This window comes from Colias eurytheme, chromosome 11 (assembly GCF_061535395.1).
Source record: "Colias eurytheme isolate Ceu_HAF_F1 chromosome 11, ilColEury1 Martin Lab GWU primary, whole genome shotgun sequence".
Lineage (NCBI taxonomy): Eukaryota > Metazoa > Arthropoda > Insecta > Lepidoptera > Pieridae > Colias > Colias eurytheme.
In genome coordinates, this window is record NC_142990.1 from 9,789,259 (window position 1) to 9,808,638 (window position 19,380).

Sequence of the window (19,380 nt, forward strand, 5' to 3'; positions counted from 1 at the left end):
CAACTTTACTGCACATTGTTTTATTATTATGTTATGTGTATGTAAAAAAATAAATAATGTAACTATTCATAGCAAGATAGATACATTTTACCACGTAAATCTTCACTACTACTATGCTTAATTCTCTAAAACTACGCAACGGATTTAGATGCGGTTCTTTTAAAAGGTAGAAAGAAGTTAGAACTAAAACTTTTAGTATATAATTTATTAGGTTGCAACAAAGCGGGCGCAACCGCGTTTGGAAAGCTAGTCTATAATATAATAATGAATCGCAAAATGTGTTGGTAAGCGCATAACTCGAGAACGGTTGAACCGATTTCGTCAATTCATTTTTTATAATATAACGTCAAGAACGAGGATGGTTCTCATGGAAAGAAAACGTAAATATGAACCATGGGCCGTGGGCGAACTGCTAGATTTCAAATAAAAATCAATATAATATTCGAATCAAATCCAAGATTTTTTAATTGTAGCCTTACTAAACCTGTGTTACTAAATTGAAAACAAACTTTACTAAAAGATGTATTTTTATAGAGGTACCTACTAAAGAAAACACAAGAATCAACATCAATAGGCAGATAAAGTCAATGATTAGCATATTCAAACTTGCATTTATTGTTTTGTTGTCTGTGTGGTAAGTGCATTGCACGTGAACAGATTAAAAATATAGATTATCACCTTGTAAATGTGATATCAATATAACCACAGCTATTATCACGCTATAGGAAGTTAAGGTACTTGTTATATGATTATAGTTTAATGAATATACAATCATTTTCTATAGGTTTTGCATCCAAGTTGCATTCGTCGGGATTTAAAATTTATATTTTTCGCATAATAAAAAAAATGTAAAGAATGAAAAGTAAGGACTTTGTCAAATACGTCCCCGATCCTATCCAATTCTATATTTGCCAAAATACCACCTCAAAATTCATGAATTAATTATTTTAAAGAAAATGCATACTTATTATTTTAAAATTAAAATAAATACAATACCTACCTTTTTTATTAAACACCTATTTAATTACGCTAACATATTCTTAACCAACACTCCTATCTTAAACCAGAGTCTCAGACTGCTTAACTTGAATTCATAAATGTCGCAAAATATAGCATCCTTAAACCGGACAAGCAGGCAATTGCTTAAGTAAATAATGATGTTACGAATGTTATATGCACAATAGATGATGGTCAGTTCCATCAGAGACGCTCACAGTACGAACGGCTGTGATATAAAAGATTTAAAAATATAGTGTGATTGTGAACTTGCTTGCAGACCGGTTACTTTTTTGTGCACTCGTTTTTGTTGACATATATCCGGTTTTTTATTTTTAGTCTGTGGTGATAAGTCGTCCAAAAAGGTTGTATGGATTGATGGAACATTCGCGCGTATTTGCTTTACATTTTTTTTTAGAATATTTACAGATTATTAAGATTACATAAATGACGCGCAAAAAAAAGCAAATAAAACATACATCGAGCTAACGTTAAACTGTCAATTGGCCGTAATTCCGTTAATTTCAGCAAATTGCTAGTATATTACGGAAATTTTCGCGTTTAATAGCGTGACAATTTGTTTAAATTACGCTCGAATTTCCTGATCTCGACTTCGATTGCAATTATGTTAGTCGGTAAAATTTATTGTGACACGTATTAAGAGAAAATGAGCGCCAGGTAAATGTGGGTCAACAGGCGAAGCATTAAGAATAAATAAGGAAAAAGAGCCGTTTTGTTTATATAAAAAGTATGATAGAAACTGGTATTTATAGATTTATAAATATGAATGTATTTATAAATTAAAAGTTTAAAAACCTTTAATTTGTCGGATAAGTCTTCAATTACAAAGAATTTATTAACGATGTTTTCGCAAAGTAAATATTCAAATAAAAAGCCAACTAAGAATTTAGTATTGACGTACAAAGATTAATTGAAATAAAAAACAAAAAATCAAATATAATTAGACAAAAAAATTAAAAAAAGGTTCATTAACAAATCGACTTTTGCTCCATAAAAATGTTAACAAATAATTATCTACAAATAATTATTATTTAACAGTGGTTTTAAACAATACACATAAAACAGACTACATATACTTATAGATTAAACCACAAGTAGCTAGTACGTTAGATTACAGAAATAGATAAGTAATTGCCCCATTATATTTCAAGTACTTAAAGACAAAGCATAACGAGGAACTACGAATTAGAAAAACAACTGTGCCATCATCAATTGATTAATTAATTGTACCTACTTACCTTTTATTTTCGATTTTTTGTCTTGTTTTAATTAGTACTAAAAGCAATACAAAAATAGACTTCGATGTCAAAAATAAAACGTTTATAGCAGCTTAGTGTTAGACTGTCTAAAATTGAAAGCTTCTAAGATATTTTCACTAAAATTTTCCCTTTTCGTGTCCTATTTTACGAATTGGTCAAGATAGAATTCATAAAAATATATTATATAACCTATCTCTATGAATTTTTTACCTTTTGGTTAACAAAATATTTTTCCACCTTTTGTCTATGAGAATATTTTAATATCAAAGGTATACATTTATTGACGATGTAATGGTAAAAAATACCGGTAAATATACTTGCATCAAGTTGATTCAATCCTTCGTATCAGAATGTTAAATCTCTAAAAACGTTTTTTCAAAGAAAAGACGAGACACTCTAATTGGAATATCACTTATCATCCATCTCGCGAAGTATGAATAGATATAGTGCTAAAACTGATTATTAATCTAGTGTTTTTCCAACTTATTCTAAACGTACGTTAAACATTTTAGATACAATTTAAAGAAAATATAAAAGTATAGATTTTTATTATACCAAAAAATTGTCTTATAATTCTAGTATAGTAGTATTTTTTTAAAAATAATTATTTTTATTAATGAAATTAGAATTATTCAGCTACTAAGCAAGATGTTTTATGTTCAAATAATGGATTTTATACATCCTCTCTTGAGATGGAAAACGGTTCAGAAGAAAATCTTTAGAACGCATAATATCAGTTATTAAATCAAACACAGGTATTGTAATCCAACACTTGTAAATTAATTCTCATAGATAAAAATGTCCTTTTCTACTAGATAGATAATTTGCGTAGTTAATATTATAATTATGAAAGAATATTAAGCGACAAACTGAAGAGCAAAGAAAACTATTAAAATTATTTAAAAAGAGACAGAGGTACACGAATTGTTTGAAACCTACTCAAGGACTGCGATAAATTAGTAAAATTTACTTGGTAAATTCACAACCGAGTAAACAATTTTATAAGCTTCCATAATTTATTTACCTAATACTATTTCACATTTACATACAAAAATGTATTTCTTGGTAACAACGAATTTTTTGTTTACAACAACACTTAGGTTATGATTCCAGGAAAAACACATACATAAAGAACACTATCTCAAACGCTTTTCCTTTTGAGACTTGTAAAATGGTATGAAAAGTTGTATGGTACATAGAGTCGTAGATAGAGTCATCATGTAACATTATTTCTGATATTTGCAATCGCGTTGGGTATTTTATTTATTACGGAAAATATACTTGCTTGAATTTTTAAGTTACAAAAGCCAAATTTCATATATTATAGAATTATTCAAAAAAGTATGTGTATTTTGCACACGTCTTTATTAAATATATAAAATTTAGTTTATATAGCGGATACCGAGTTCTCTTTTTGGTCAAGTTAGCACTGTGACGCGAAAAAAAATCCGAGGTAAAACCTCGTTTTTATAGGATGCTAAAACAAAACAAATTTTGTTTAAAAACAAACAAAATCTTAAAATACCACCATTACCATTTTAAAATAAACATTATACCAATAAATACAAAAAGTCTCAGGAATTCGACAACAAAAAACTTAAGTAAATATAAATAGCTCTAATTAATATTTACATTACAGTAATTGTGGGTTATGGTTAGAATTTATCTAATTAAATATCATACATTTGATACATATCACATACTCTGGCAAGCGTTCCTCGCATTTTGAAATAGTTATCGTTGAATGTATAAACAATATAATAACTGAAGCCTTCTAGTACACAATAATAGAATAATTATTTATATCAACCACGTTAGGTAATTAAAATCTTCATTATAATTTTTGTCATTGAATCGTGCTACCGTTCCTTCAATCTGTACGAAGATATTGAATGTCCACAAATCGAGTGCTTATCCATCCAATGGAAACAAAACCTTATTATCTACAGACAACGGTTATCATTATCTGCGCATATTTGTTATCAAACAAATATCGGACAAGTAAATAATAAGGCAATTATTGTTCTATCATATCGACGTCCACTGTATTTAATTAAACATTGCAACCGATTATAACTAACCGTTATAAAATGGACATAGCATTGTGATCGCAAGTGTCACATAGCGTCTCGACACGTGGGACGGAGCCAAGATGGCCGACGAGAAACAAGACCCTGTAAAGGCTGAAGAGAAACCTCTGAATAAACATCTCATTAAGTACAAGGACAGGAATTTCTCAGACAAATTATGGTACATTCGGCAAAATATAACGGTGGAACCGCTCCTGGCGGGGCTCATCATACCCAGCGTGATTTCGAGGTTCGCTATGAACAATTTCAACTTGGACAAAGCGTGCCGAGTCAATTTTCAATTCGGGGACGAAATATGCGATGCCCTAGTTAAAAAGAGCAGCAACAACTATTCAACGTATGAACGACAAGTGCAAACTTTGATATCGTCTATTGATATTTGGAGAAGCGTGATCAATACTGCACTACCGTGTATAATCATCATGTTTTTGGGTGCCTGGAGCGATCGGACGGGAAAAAGAAAGCTCTGTATATTGCTGCCAATTTCGGGGGAAGTTATGACGTCAGTGAATAATATTGTCAATGTGTTCTTCTTCTATGAAATCCCGCTGGAAGTGACTATATTTTTGGAGACGTTCTTTACGGCAGTAACTGGCGGATGGGTGACAATGTTTCTCGGTGTCTTCAGTTATATTAGTGACATAACTTCGGAACAATCACGGACATTCAGGGTTGGGTTGGTTAGTTTCTGTATGACAGCAGGAGTGCCGATTGGAATTGCAATGGGTGGAATTTTAGTTCAAAAAATGGGGTATTATGGACTGTTTACGTCTACAACTATCCTGTTCAGTTTAGTGCTTATGTACGGGTGCTTCTGTTTGAAGGAACCTGATAGCTTTCTCGAAGCTAAAGGACTCCCTAAAGTAAGTACTTAGATTCATATTTATTGTATTGTTTAACCGAATTGTTAGTATGAGTTGATGTTCTTTTATCAGATACGAATTAATACTCACCTATAAAATATCCAAGATAAAGTGGTAATTGTTTTTCTTACATTGTTCAATAATGATTACAATTGGGAAATAGATAATCGTATAATTGACTCCTTTTACGGTCACTATTAACAATTTTGATAGGTTTTCACGAATATTTTTCAGGAATGAAATTTCATAGAACCTGAGAGAATATAGGCTCAACCTCAACTAGTAAAGTCGCCAATGCTTTCTTTTAAACCTTCTTATAATAGTACAGGATCCTTCGCCCTTTTTTGCAAGTGATTACTATCAAGCTAATTTTCTGTGAGTAGCTTTATTTTGATGAGACGCCAAATAATTTCCTGTACGAAACTCTCGATTGTGGTAGCTAACAGAGGTAACAAGGATAAAATGTTTCGATAAAATAATCGTAAATACTGGTCCGGGTTGAAAAATTCTTTCGGTGGTAGATTGCCCATTTATCGAGGAAGGCATATAGTTTATATCACGCTAAGACCAACAGGAACGAAGCAATGCTAGTAAAATCGCGGGACACACATAGTAATAAATAACCTCATTGTTCTAAATAGAAAAAATAGTCATTTCGTATTAAATAAACTAGTAATAAAAGATATCGCCTTAGAATGTCCACGTATAAGATAAGCTAATACTATCCAAAGGTCATATTACGAATATAATTCGCGAAATAGTAGCGTAAAATTAATATCCATTGGTGGTAATCGATATATAATAAATTAAAAATAAATAACGCATGACTTAACAATGCATGACTCGTTTTCTCAAGGAACGTGACAATGTTCTAAGAATTTAACTTTGTTATGTAGAGGTTCAATAATAATTGATGCCTTTCTTTCTTTTTGTATCTATGGAGAGGAACCGGCAAGAAACTCCATATTTGTGATTTTATATGTGAAAAACAATTACAATTTGTATCACGGAATTTAATCCTTAGAAAAACCAATGTAGTATAACCATCTAATTTATCTAACAAGAATAATGAATGGGAATCTTAAAAATATAAAAAAAAATGTGTTACATAGAAAACAACAGCATTATCTTATCTGTTTTACATATTTGTAATGGTTCATTTTTATTTACTAAAAAAATTATAGATATTTTCAAAAATAATATAGAAAACAATAATGATTAGATACAATAATCGTTGATATAAGGTTTTATTAAACTAATTATTTCTTAGAAGTGTACAGACACCTGTTCAATAAAAATCATAGTCATCATCATTATAATTACAACCAAGCTTAACAAAACTAATAAAAATAATAACTAATAAATAAATTTAAAATTATATCGAAAACTAGCTGCCCCGGCAGTCCTTGTTCTGCTGAGTTGTTCTTCTCTATTGCCCCTTTTTCGTGTTTTCTCTCCATAAGAACCTTTCTGGTGCCTTAACAAAAACGTTTTCAAAATTTATGCCGAATGGTCAAGCCGTTCACGAATTTCGCGCGTAGCAATTATTTTCATTTGATTCTTCAATCCTTATTACACTTTTTCGGTTAATAATGTAATAAACAACCACTTTCAAAATGTGTTCTAATTTATTTATTTATTTACGGCATATGCCAAGCCCTACATACAAATTGACCGTCTTGACATTTACAGGTGACATTTCTAAATTATTGTGCAATAATTATTACGAAGAATTTAATACCTACCTTATTGTACCTACGAATAAATTTTAATCAAGGCTTGAAAAATCAGCTGTTACACTCATTTCTTACTTTATCGAGTAGGTATTTTGGATTCCTGTATAGAATGTGTAAGATATTCGTCTTGTCTCTAGGCTAGTCGGACTCCAATATATTTTGAGGCGTGCGGTAGCGTTAGGCTTACCGCTGCAATCAACCAAGCGCATCGAATGCTTAAATCATGACAGAAACACATGGGATACCTGAGGGAAAATATATTAAACCTATAAAATTCAAGAAAACACTCCTATTTATATCATACTATGGTACATACTATGGTGAAACCCATCTTCGCCGTATTAATTCCTACTATGTACAGTGTACACATCACATCGTTGCGGTCTCTGATTGCTTCTAAGTTCAGGGTGCGTTCAAAGAAACAAACTCTTCAGCATTTTCTTAGAATATCAATAGCAAGTCAATTGAATATTGTCAAATGTTTAAAAATTAAAATATAAACCAACTAAAAATTAAATAAGATGGAAGAAATGGTATTCATTCCTGCATTTTTTCATTATTATTCACACGTGAGGTTTTCAAATAATAAGCATAATTCTGTAATTTTGGTTCAATACCTACCTATGAATATATTAACAATAACAATTGTGTATGAATTATAAAAAATTTTATTTAATAGTGTACTTCAGAATATCAACAAAATAATGCGACTAAATTCTTAAATGAAAATAATAGAAGTCAATGTAATTATGTCATGGATCTTTAGACAGTTTAATAATTGTAAATAATTTATAATTGACGACCATAGCTGGTAAATCATGGCATTTTATCTGATATTGCTCTAATTATTGTCTTTACTATGGCCATTGTAATTGACAATTATTTACAAGAGAACTCTTCTATTTTACAAGAGAACAGACAATACTGTGAGATACAACAAAAAACATCTTAAAAAAGCTAAATATCGAGAAAACTTCTTAAAAATATTTTACACTCAACATTAGAAAAATTAGCTGCACACAGTGTGCAGTTTTTCGTAGATATAATATTCGGTAACAAATCGTTATAATAGTAATAGAAAGGAATATCCTTACAATTCTCAAATCAATTTAATTATATGAAAAATAAGTGATACAGTTAAGTGTGTGTCAGTGTTATAGCTACAGTTTATGATAATCCAAATATCAGAAATAAATTCTATAAAATTTTCTCTATCCTCTCTGGAATGATGTTACAGGGCATAAAAAGTGACTAACGTTATAAAAAATAACCAAGTTTAGTTATTATTTTAAACACTAATTACATTCTGTATAAAAACATAGTGTTACGGCATAATGACCTAAATATTGAAGCGAATATTTTGCAATATCTAAATGTATTATTTCTAGATATTATACTAAAAGGATTTAGGTCAAATTAGTCTAATGATATATTCAGATTAGATTATTCGATGACGACTTATTACAAAAAAGTGATTATAACATGATTTAGCAACGTGGTAACGAGGTGATTAACATAAGCATTTATTTTAGGATTTACCGATTACTTGTATTTCAAAAATAAATTTTATAAATATTCCGGGTTAGTCGAAACAAGAATAAATCATTTTACTTTCAATGTAAAAGTTGTTTTAACAATACATTTGGGCAGTGTTATATGTTGTAATAAGTTTGTAATAAGTTAAACTTGCTCAAATACATAATTCTGAAATTTAAAAAAATTGGTTGTCTGTAAAGTCGGTATACTGACGTTAGTAGAACGTGACATCGTGCGATTGTGCTTCTTTGTCGCTCGTTCCGCGCTCTCGCTTGCACTTCAAGCCTTACATGGAACGCCTCAGAGCGAGGTAACGCCGCATGAGTCATGTTTTTTCGTGCGTGCAGCCGGCTCTATCGAATTATAAGACGTTGTCACGTTAAAAAAATATGCTTGCTCTACCTTACTGTGTGTAATTAAAAAACTCTTCTCTTTTCTAATCTAAAGATTTGCAATAAATAGTAAACATCTGCTACTACACTACATTACCTACTATATAAATTCGTGTTGGTTAGATTTACCGGTTTGTAAAAAATATTACCTACATATTAAGTTCCAGGCGTATAAAGAAGTAAAAATATCTGCTGCAAACAACATAACTCGGTCGACCATGTAGTTTAATATGCGATCCATTTAACCTTTCAAATTACTGAAAATCACTAATTCACTAATCATTATTTACATGTACCAATTAGCAGGAATTATCTATTAAAACTTTTCAAAATTAATGTACATTTCATATTTGAAATCAGATTTCAGAGCGTTATTGATTAACTATATCAATTTTATAATTAACTTAGCTATGAAATTATGGCTATTATTCGTATTTTGTTGCTTTAATTACATTAGAACTACATTCATGTTTTAATTACGGTTATTATAAATTAAATATTGAAACTCATTCTGCTCCAATTTAAGTATTTATTAAAAAAAAATCATTTGAAGATGTCGCAAAATTTGGAAAATGAAAAGAGTTGAAACGTTCGAACAAATTAAACTTTCAAGGATTTTTGAATTCAATTGAATTCACTTTATAATAAGTGCTGTTTGGTAAAATAATTTATGCGTTTTAAATTAAAGGCAAAATTTCAAATTCCACGCTTGAGATTGTTGAGTATTTCTATTGTCCCTTTGTGCTATCGTTTTGTATAAGTAAAAGGTTATGTTGACACTTTGAGAATAACTTTCTATTCGGGAAGTTGTCTCGTATATTTTCTGATCATCTATAGAAATTATTCAGTATGAAAACCAAATCAATAGTAAAACAGCAATCACTGAACGTCATGAATATATTTTTTTAATTAATATTCCAATCAAGTCGTGTTACACAATATAACGACTTAATCCTGTATCGTCCCCTTACTGGTAAAACTGACTACCTGCACATTTTTACAAAATTAAGTTATAATATAATAAAGTTTTTTTGCTACCTATTATTGTATCGAATTAATAACGTTCTATATTCCTGTTCGTTCTAAAAACTGACCCGAATGACCAAGTTAACAAGATCCTAACCCTTTACAGATCGAACGCAGGTGCAGCGGTGACGTTGCGTTTTTCGACATAACGCACGTGCTCGACACGATCGGCGTTGCGTTCCGGCGGCGCGTCGGTGGCACACGGATTAAAGTGATCCTTACCCTGGTTGCTGTGTTCATTATATATGGACCGGCTATGTGTAAGTTGAATGTTTGGCATTTTTTTCTGGTTATAAGAGTAAAAAGAGTAAAAGAAACATAAAGGACTGTTTTTAAGTCTTATCTAATTTACTTATTAAAAGATATGAGGTTCTAAGTATTGCTCAATAACTAACTAGGTTTCCGTCCGAAGTTTGGTCCATTTAGTTAACGATAAACTCGTATTCTTCCCATTCCCATACGAATTCCGGGATAGCACCTATGTCCTTGCTTAAGTCTTAAACTATCTAAATTTGATCGAAATTAGTTTGTGATTTAGGCGTGAAGAAGACACAAACAGACAGAGAGACCGCCAGACAGACTGAGTTTATTTGGCCTTTATAATATTAAACCAATTTGCGATGACCCAGTTTAAATTGCACGAGGTATCATGTTGGACGATATAAATTTGATCCAGACCAGGCGTTTAGTTTTTGAGTTATACTTGAAAGCGGTAGTTTTTTTTTAATAAGTTTATTTTATCTATTAATTAGCTCGTTAGTGGTTATGTGAACAACCCCGTTAAATTTGATTTAATATGTGTATATTAAGACCGTTACAAAAATATTATCTTTTGATAATTTTATTTGTATGGAGAAACATTCAAAATTTCAACTTTCTAGAACTCATTAGGTGGCATTATTTATTTAAAAGATTAGAGGTCAATGACTGAACTTCGAGTTAACGTTTTGAATATTTGTCTAATTACTTGCATTATGTAAATATTAAACTTATTACTAATTTTGTTAATGTATCCAAACAAAATTAAAAAAGCAATCAAGATAATATCTTATTTTTCAAGCCATAATTGAGCTTACTGTGGGACTAGGTCGATTTGTGTAATAATGTCCTATAATATTTACTTATTTATTTATTTTTTATTTTGATAAACTTACAATAATACATTTTTAGCATTTTAATTCATAAGAATCTTTTCAACGACATGTTTTTATTTTCATTAAACTAACAATTTGAACTGCAATAAACGATGTGAAGTCCTACGCTCATTTAAGCGAAGCTTTCGGTTCTTTTAATTTCAAGCGAATGTTTGTTGACAGAACACGTCTCCATTCTTTCTCTATTCTGTTTTTCTTTTCAGCGGAACACGGCGTGTTTTATCTATTCGTCCGGAACCAACTCAACTGGGACATGGTGAAGTACAGTGTTTTCGCCAGCTACTCCATAGTTTTGCATTCTATAGGTATGATATTAAGTACTATAACATTTGAGGATAAAAACGAAACGAGGCGGGATTCGAAACCGCGTCTCTGCCATTCCGGGACGACGCGATCATCTCGCTCACCGGTGATCCCGCTGAATCAATCAATCGAATTTCTACTATAAAAGTATTAAGTCTGTACTATTCCACTAAACTGCTTGATAAAGGACTGTCCAAATTCCTTGCGGAAGCTTTTTCCCGTGTTTTATTTTATGAACTTTAAATTATTTTACTTTCTTGAACCAAACTTATTCTGACTACACTTGTGTTTATGCTTATAATTATAAATGTTTGTTCTTGGATTTTAGTTCTATGACTTATCTTTTCACTCTACATCAAATCGAAGATATATGAGATATTATAGTCTATAGTCTATAATAAGTAGAATTGTTACAAGTAGTTTCAATTGTATCATAGATAGGCACTTGACACTGTCTGAGTGTTACGCTATGGATAAGGAATAAGCTGTAATAAGTATTTTACTTGTGAATGTGTTTATGATTACTTGTTAGCATCGATGTTATTTTGTAATTACTTTTGTCATCACGACAATACATTCTATTAAAAAGTAATATAAAACAACGCTACAATAAATTGGCATAATACAATAATTTGCATTCAAAATGTGGTACCAGCCAAAATCATGTTACAAACGAAAAAAAGTCATATTATTTGTTTGGTTGGGGGGCAAATAGTTCTAAGGAATATATTCTTATGAATCGCCACAGTCAATTTTTACCATTTACACCTACAAAAAATGGCCAATATTTGTATTTAAATTGACTCTACACTTACTCTACATCGTCATTTGTCAATAACCTTACATTTTAAATGCTTCAATACAACAAAATTATTATCACAATTATACTATATTTTATAATTGTTTCAGGTGCAATGTTTTCAATAACAATATTAAGTAAAAAACTACAAATCGACGACTCTCTATTATGTCTAATCGCGATGTCCAGCAAATTTGTGGGCGCCATCTGGACAACGTTCGTGAAAACTGATTTAGAAATGATTTTAAGTGAGTAAAAGATAACATTAAAATAAATCTATTATATTTCAATAAAATATTTAATTAAACATCATAAATTAACTTAATTCATAAAAAAAAAATTAACAAGCATACCGTTACATCACTTACCTACGTACTCATTTGATACGTTGTAATTATTAGACATTTTATTTTATATAGGTACATATATTTTCTTTATATTTACAGTTCCTATTGTTGAGTTCTTCTCATCAGCAATACTGACATCACTGCGATCCATCATATCAAAATTAGTGGAAAAAGATGAAACGGGTAATTATTTTTCTATCATGAAAATTCATCTCGGCAATAGCTTACTGCAAAACAAATTTATTTGTGTTTTAACTCAAACATTTATTTATTATTATTATAATATTTAATTATTATAATATTTAAATATTAACTACCACCGATTCGGAAAGCTGTCTCTACAGAGAAGAGCCGACAAGAAACTCTGTAGTTGCTTTCTTAAATATTATGCTAATTTTAGGTATGTCATCTTACCGTGCGAGCTCAAAATATAACTTACAGAAATTTCTTTTTGTGACAAAAAAAATAGATCATTAACTTTAAAAAGGTAAAGTTTTAATAAACTTTCCTCTATAATTTTCTCCTTCTGTCTAAAACAACTTTAAACAAACAATCGGTTTAGCAATTTAGCCGTCGAAGCGTAAAATATGGAAAGATAAACAGACAAACTTATAGATCTATAAAATGAGTACCTCTGGTTGTTTCACCTACTTTTATAAGCTCATTCAATTATATTAAACAATTCATTTTTAAATTGTTATAATAAGAACAAAATAATGAAGGTATTATAAAAAAATAAATATTTATTTAAGTTCGTTGAAGATTTGTATTATTCTATACGCTCCCAGTAATATTTTCTTTGCTTTTATTTTCAACGTTGTTGAGTCAAATAATATAATATTTTTTAAAGAGGCTTAAGTAGGCCTTGGCCATGATTTGTAATAAATGAAAATTTTGTTGAATTTCTAATGCTCTTAATACAATTAAGACATTTTTGTAGTCGTGAAACTACGAGAACATTTTATTAATTTTTCAATAATTATTTACCACTTGTGCAACATTTTCAATACAGTAGCCTATATATCTATCCATTACCGAACATCAAAATAATAATAAATCGAACCAGCAGTTTTTGACTTCTATCTTTCTTTCAAACTCTACAGTCTACAGCATTATAGTATTAGCATCACTACATAGTATAAAACAAAGTCGCTTTCTCTGTCCCTATGTCCCTATGTATGCTTAAATCTTTATAACTACGCAACGGATTTTGATGCGTTTTTTGAAGTGAAACTTCTTTATTTATTTATTTATTATACTTTATTGCATTGAAAATACATAAATATACATAACAAAGACAATACTACAGAAACAGCAAACGGGGTTGGACAAAAATTTAGTGTAACATTTTTGTACGAGTGACATTTTTGCGTTACGCCGTACTCATGACATTTTTGCGTTACGCCATACTCGTGACATTTTTAAGGTCGTAAAGAAGTTTCACTTCTTACGTGTGTACTCTAGTACACGCATACATTTTTTTTTAAATAAATAGATTGATTCAGGAGGAATGTTTTAGTATATAATTTATTATGTTTTAGACAAAGCGTGTGCCGTGTAGCCGCGGGCGAAAAGCTAGTATATTAGAAAGAAAGAAAAACATTTATTAGTCATTAATTCTTTTCTTACAGCTAAAGTAAATTCCCTATTCTCATTAACGGAGACATTGGCATCCTTGGTCTTCCACCCGCTATACTCCTGGCTATACATGAAGACGCTACAGATTCTGCCTGGAGCTGTGTTCCTGACGAGTGCAGCTTTGATCATACCAGCTACTATGATTCTTATGTGAGTAAACATTTTGAATAGATCTGTGTAGTGTATGAAATTGCTAATCAATACTAATATTATAAAGCTGAAGAGTTTGTTTGTTTGTTTGTTTGAACGCGCTAATCTCAGGAACTACTGGTCCGATTTGAAAAATTCTTTCGGTGTTAGACAGCCCATTTATCGAGGAAGGCTATAGGCTATATATCATCACGCTAAGAACAACAGGAGCGGAGCAATGCGGGTGAAACCGCGGGGAACAGCTTGTATAACAGTAAATTTTCTAATATTATCGACCTTTAAAGCATTTTATAATCATTTATATAAAGTACATACCTATAAAAAACGAGTGTGTGTATCTAGTACACGTGTCAGAAGTGAAACTTCTTTGGCAAGATTCAAAGATACCAAAATCGTTGCCTTAGTTCATAACGTGACGGTATTGCCATGACGCGACCTTGAAATATTACTCTTTGCGCTCAAAGAAGTTTCACTTTTTCGATGTGATTTTTTTAATACAGAAATGTAGATTTCTACAGTAAGGATTAAAGTTCAAATTTCAATAACATTATACTTTCGCAGGTTTTTCTTTATCCAGCATCGAAGAGCCTTGGGTAATTCTAGAAGGAACGCGTTAGAGGCACAAGAAAAGAAAGACGCAGAGGCTGAGAAGGTTCCAGAAAAAATACCGAATATTATTATGCCATTAGAATTAGAAAAGACTAAATTATAATTCTAGTTTTATTTAATTGGTTAAAATTTTTCATATGGCACCATTAATTAATTAAGACTCAATTTAGCATAATTTTAATTAACGCCCTAATTATAATTTTAATAGATAACAAACAATAATGTATTTATTGTTATATCACGAACTAAATATGGTCATAGTATTACAATATTCATATTTTACTAGCCGCTCTTATTCTTAGGAGCTACTAAGTGAAGCAAAAGCTGTGTACATTTTTTTAGGAAAATTGAGCGGACGGAGGCGTATGAACATAGACATACTTTAGTTTGTATAGAGATGATGCAAATCTATCTCATCTTATGCTAATATTATTTGTGTAAAAATAAATTCATAAACAAACATAACACACACTACCATGCATTTGTCACACACACACGCTTAGACCAGCTACACATGTACCTACCTGCCGCAGGGGCGATATTGGTACAATCTCTGTTGGTCGGCGGTCGGAGCAATTTCAGTTGTTCTGTAAATTGCCCCTACTTGCCTATACACATCACAATAATTAAGGGTGCAATTCCAATATTGCCCCTGCTGCAGGTAGATAAGGTCTTAAATATCAAGCTCTTATGTATAAGTTTATGGTTGAATTTCGATCACTGACGACCACAAGTTGAGTTAATAATAATTTAAGCGCACATAAAAATATAGAACTCATTTAAGTCCATATGTTTATAACATATTTTAAACTAAATAATACTTTCATAATATCGAATAAAATCGTTAGTTTGTGAACAATCAATAATTTTTTATTTTTTTACTAGTGTGAGCACGTTTTTTGTACAATAAATAGGTTATTTAAAGTTTTTTATTAAATATATGTATATCATGTTATTGTTATTATAATAATCTGCTATAAGCAGTGAATTTTAGTAGCAATAAATTTTAATTTGTACTATGTATTTGCAAATCATCATTTAATCCTAAAGGTCATTTTTTATTGTTTTGCATCAACATTGTTTGTTATGTTTTATTACCTATCCGATAAGCTTAGTTATAATTTTAGTAAAATTGTATATTATACGCCTCAATATTGATGTTGAAAAATAATCTATTTTATTTCTCTAAGAAAGGTAAAAAATATATGAATTAATGTTTTTAATTTTCTTTTATAATTCTTGCCAATTTGTGTGCGGAACCAAATTTATTATAAAGAAAGACACGGATATCAAAGTTTACTTTTTGTAGTCTCTATACATTTGACTCAAATATTTATTTTTCTTAGAAATCTCTACAAACTGAAAGAATTTTGTGAAAATTGTACATTACAATGTAGATAATATTATCCTTTTTTTCATCCAATTAGTTACCTATAAGTAATCCATACTAATATTATAAATGCGAAAGTAACTCTGTCTGTCTGTCTGTTACTCAATCACGCCTTAACTACTGAACCAATTTGCATGAAATTTGGTATAGAGATATTTTGATACCCGAGAAAGGACATAGGATAGGTTTTATCCCGGAAATCCTACGGAAACGGGTTTTTCTTTGAAAACGCGGGTGAAGCCGCGGGCGGAAAGCTAGTATAATATAAAGCGATTGTTATCATATTATATTAACGAAATTATATGTACATAATAGTGTTTGTAATAAGAGTTTAAATAAAAGCTAAAAAGTCGTTTAATTATTGAGATTTAACCCATTTTAACTCTACTGCGACGGCTTACATATGTAATGCACAGACATACCCTATAAAATACCGTTATTATTTTTACAATTATGAACAATTAAGTACTATGGACAACATACTCATAAACTCGATCTGTTTCTGTGCTTTCAATTGAATCATTGACATTTTATCGTAGAGGAAAATTTCAAACAAATAGTTACTGGTAACTACGGGTAGATACGGGTTACGGTTCAATACGGGTTACGGCTCAATTCGAAATCCCTAATCCTTATAAAATTTTATTTCGTCTTATTCCATCAAGAATTAAAAAAGTTATAACTAAAGTAAGTAATACGAACACCTTATTTCCTTCCTCCTGAGTGATCTATATTCTATCATCATTATTCAAGGAATGTCACTATCGTCTAATTTCTAGTGTGGGAAAGTGATGGCACTAGAAGACCTATATAGCGCTTTTATTTTTACTTAATAATACTGCTTTAAGACGTTACGAGGGTAGATATCCACAGAACGAGCAGTCTCGCAAAGCAATTGTTGCTTGAAGCAGCTTGGTCAGTATGGACGTGGCTCGGCCGAGGAAAACGCATGTGCCAAAACCGAGTTGCTTCACGAAAACCAAATTGCTTCACGAGCCTGCTCGTGGGGACCCGTCTATTAACTTATCTTCAAACAACTCGTATGCACCCTGTATGCGCGGTGCACTATAAATCACTGTGTTAGCGTATCTTCAGTGGATTGGCTAAGAAGAGAACCTCTTCTCTGAATTTTATTTGGATAGGGTATCAAATCATACTTGTCAAGAAATGAGAACATCACCTTAGTGAAAATCTCAATGGGATCGTCGATCGGATTAAATTTATTTTATCAAGTAGAGAATCTTCATCTATATCATTAATGTGATGTTTTTACTAGCTGTGCCCGCGGTTTTACCCGCGTTGCTCCGCTCCTATAGATCTTAGCGTGAATATAGCTTATATAGCCTTCCTCGATAAATGGTCTATTTAACACCGAAATAATGTTTAAAATCGGACCATTAGTTCCTGCGATTAGCGCGTTAAACAAACACACTAATATTAGTATAGATTGACCGACGTTCTTCAAAACAAAATAAATTTTTAACTTCTGCTATCAAAGGAAAAGACCAAAACTGCATCAGAATTTAAAGTCTTCAAGTATCAAATAGTAATATAATATCAAGGAAATTATCTGCAAATTCCGTATATATAAATCTCGTGTCACAATGTTTGTCCTCAATGGACTCCTAAACCACTTGACCGATTATAATAAAATTCACACATCATGTGCAGTTCGATCCAACTTGAGAGATAGGATAGTTTAAACATGTAGGTACCACCGGCGAAGCCGGACCGCTAGTAGTCCATAAAAATAATCGATTTATTCATGTAAAATATTTTCCGCTACTTGATAACGAAATGTCAATACTTGATTATTTTCATTGTAAATAATTCAACACGTCTGATATCAAATATAATATAATTATACTTAATCGTATCATGTTCAGATAAATATTATAATATCTAGTACTAGCTTTCCGCCCGCGGCTTCGCCCACTTTGTCTAAAACCTAATAAATTATATACTAAAACCTTCCTCTTGAATCAATCTATCTATTACAAAAACCGCATCTAAATCCGTTGCGTAGTTTTAAAGATTTAAGCATACATAGGGACATAGGGACAGAAAAAGCGACTTTATTTTATACTATGTAGTGATAGTATTATAGATAAATCAACAGCAAAGCCACTTTAAGACAGAATATCTAACGTAATATCATTGTTTTTCTCCGATATTAAATTTGCGATTATTTGCTCGGTTATTGTAGAAGATCCGAACCTTAGTCGATCTTCACCGGCGTGATAATAGAATGAGACCAATTTTATAATAAAATTAATTATTGAAAAATGTATTAAAATGGGTTTGCTGGAAAAATCCTGGAAAGGATATTTTAATTTGATTTTTTTTATTTTGCAGAATTTCGACTTAGGTTCGGGTCTTAGATTATGTGAACAATTGATTTTCGGAAAGAACATTTTTTACTACAAAGTATTAATCACTTTAAAATGTATAAATTGATTTTATTAATTATACCTACGTGTGTCATTATAATCGCGGAAATTTGGATGAGTTTATTATTTCCTGCTTAACCATGACAAAATCCTATCCTACTAATATAATAAATAGAAAGTTTATGAGTATGTATGTTTGTTACTCTTTCACGCAAATACTACTGAATCGATTACAATGAATTTAGTACACATATTGAGGGTAACTTGGATTAACACATTGTATAGGTTTTATCCCGGAAATCCCACGGAAAAGGGATTTATGCGGGTTTTTCTTTGAAAACGCGAGCAAAACTGCGGGTGAAAACCTAATAATATAATACATTTTTTAATTTTTGAAATACATACTTTCTATACCTACACGACAGATTTATTTTTCTATAGATTCGATATAATTCTAAACGAAGTACTTAAATAATGAATTATAATGCTTGTCTTTTTTTAGTCCTATATTTAACTTTTTAGTGTTCATCTTTCTTCTAGATCACATAATATTATGCAAAATATTAATAGTACAAATAAATAAGGAAATGAACTTTAATTCATTCTATAGATAATTAATTTCTGTGAAGTTATCTAATGGCTGATTTTTCAATCCTTGGTTAAAAGTTATTCGTTGAATAA

General features: G+C 30.7%; 1 protein-coding gene across 1 annotated transcript; it reads left to right on the plus strand.

Annotated features, from left to right (window-relative positions):
* The first annotated feature begins 1,253 nt into the window (after window positions 1–1,253).
* On the plus strand, window positions 1,254–15,595 carry LOC149904803 (proton-coupled folate transporter-like). Its single transcript, XM_090107328.1, has 8 exons — window positions 1,254–1,361; window positions 4,226–5,229; window positions 10,026–10,179; window positions 11,277–11,378; window positions 12,286–12,423; window positions 12,622–12,705; window positions 14,154–14,310; window positions 14,872–15,595. The coding sequence occupies exons 2-8, from the start codon at window positions 4,429–4,431 to the stop codon at window positions 15,020–15,022; spliced, it is 1,587 nt and encodes a 528-aa protein (XP_089963454.1). The 5' UTR covers window positions 1,254–1,361; window positions 4,226–4,428; the 3' UTR covers window positions 15,023–15,595.
* The last annotated feature ends 3,785 nt before the right edge of the window (window positions 15,596–19,380 follow it).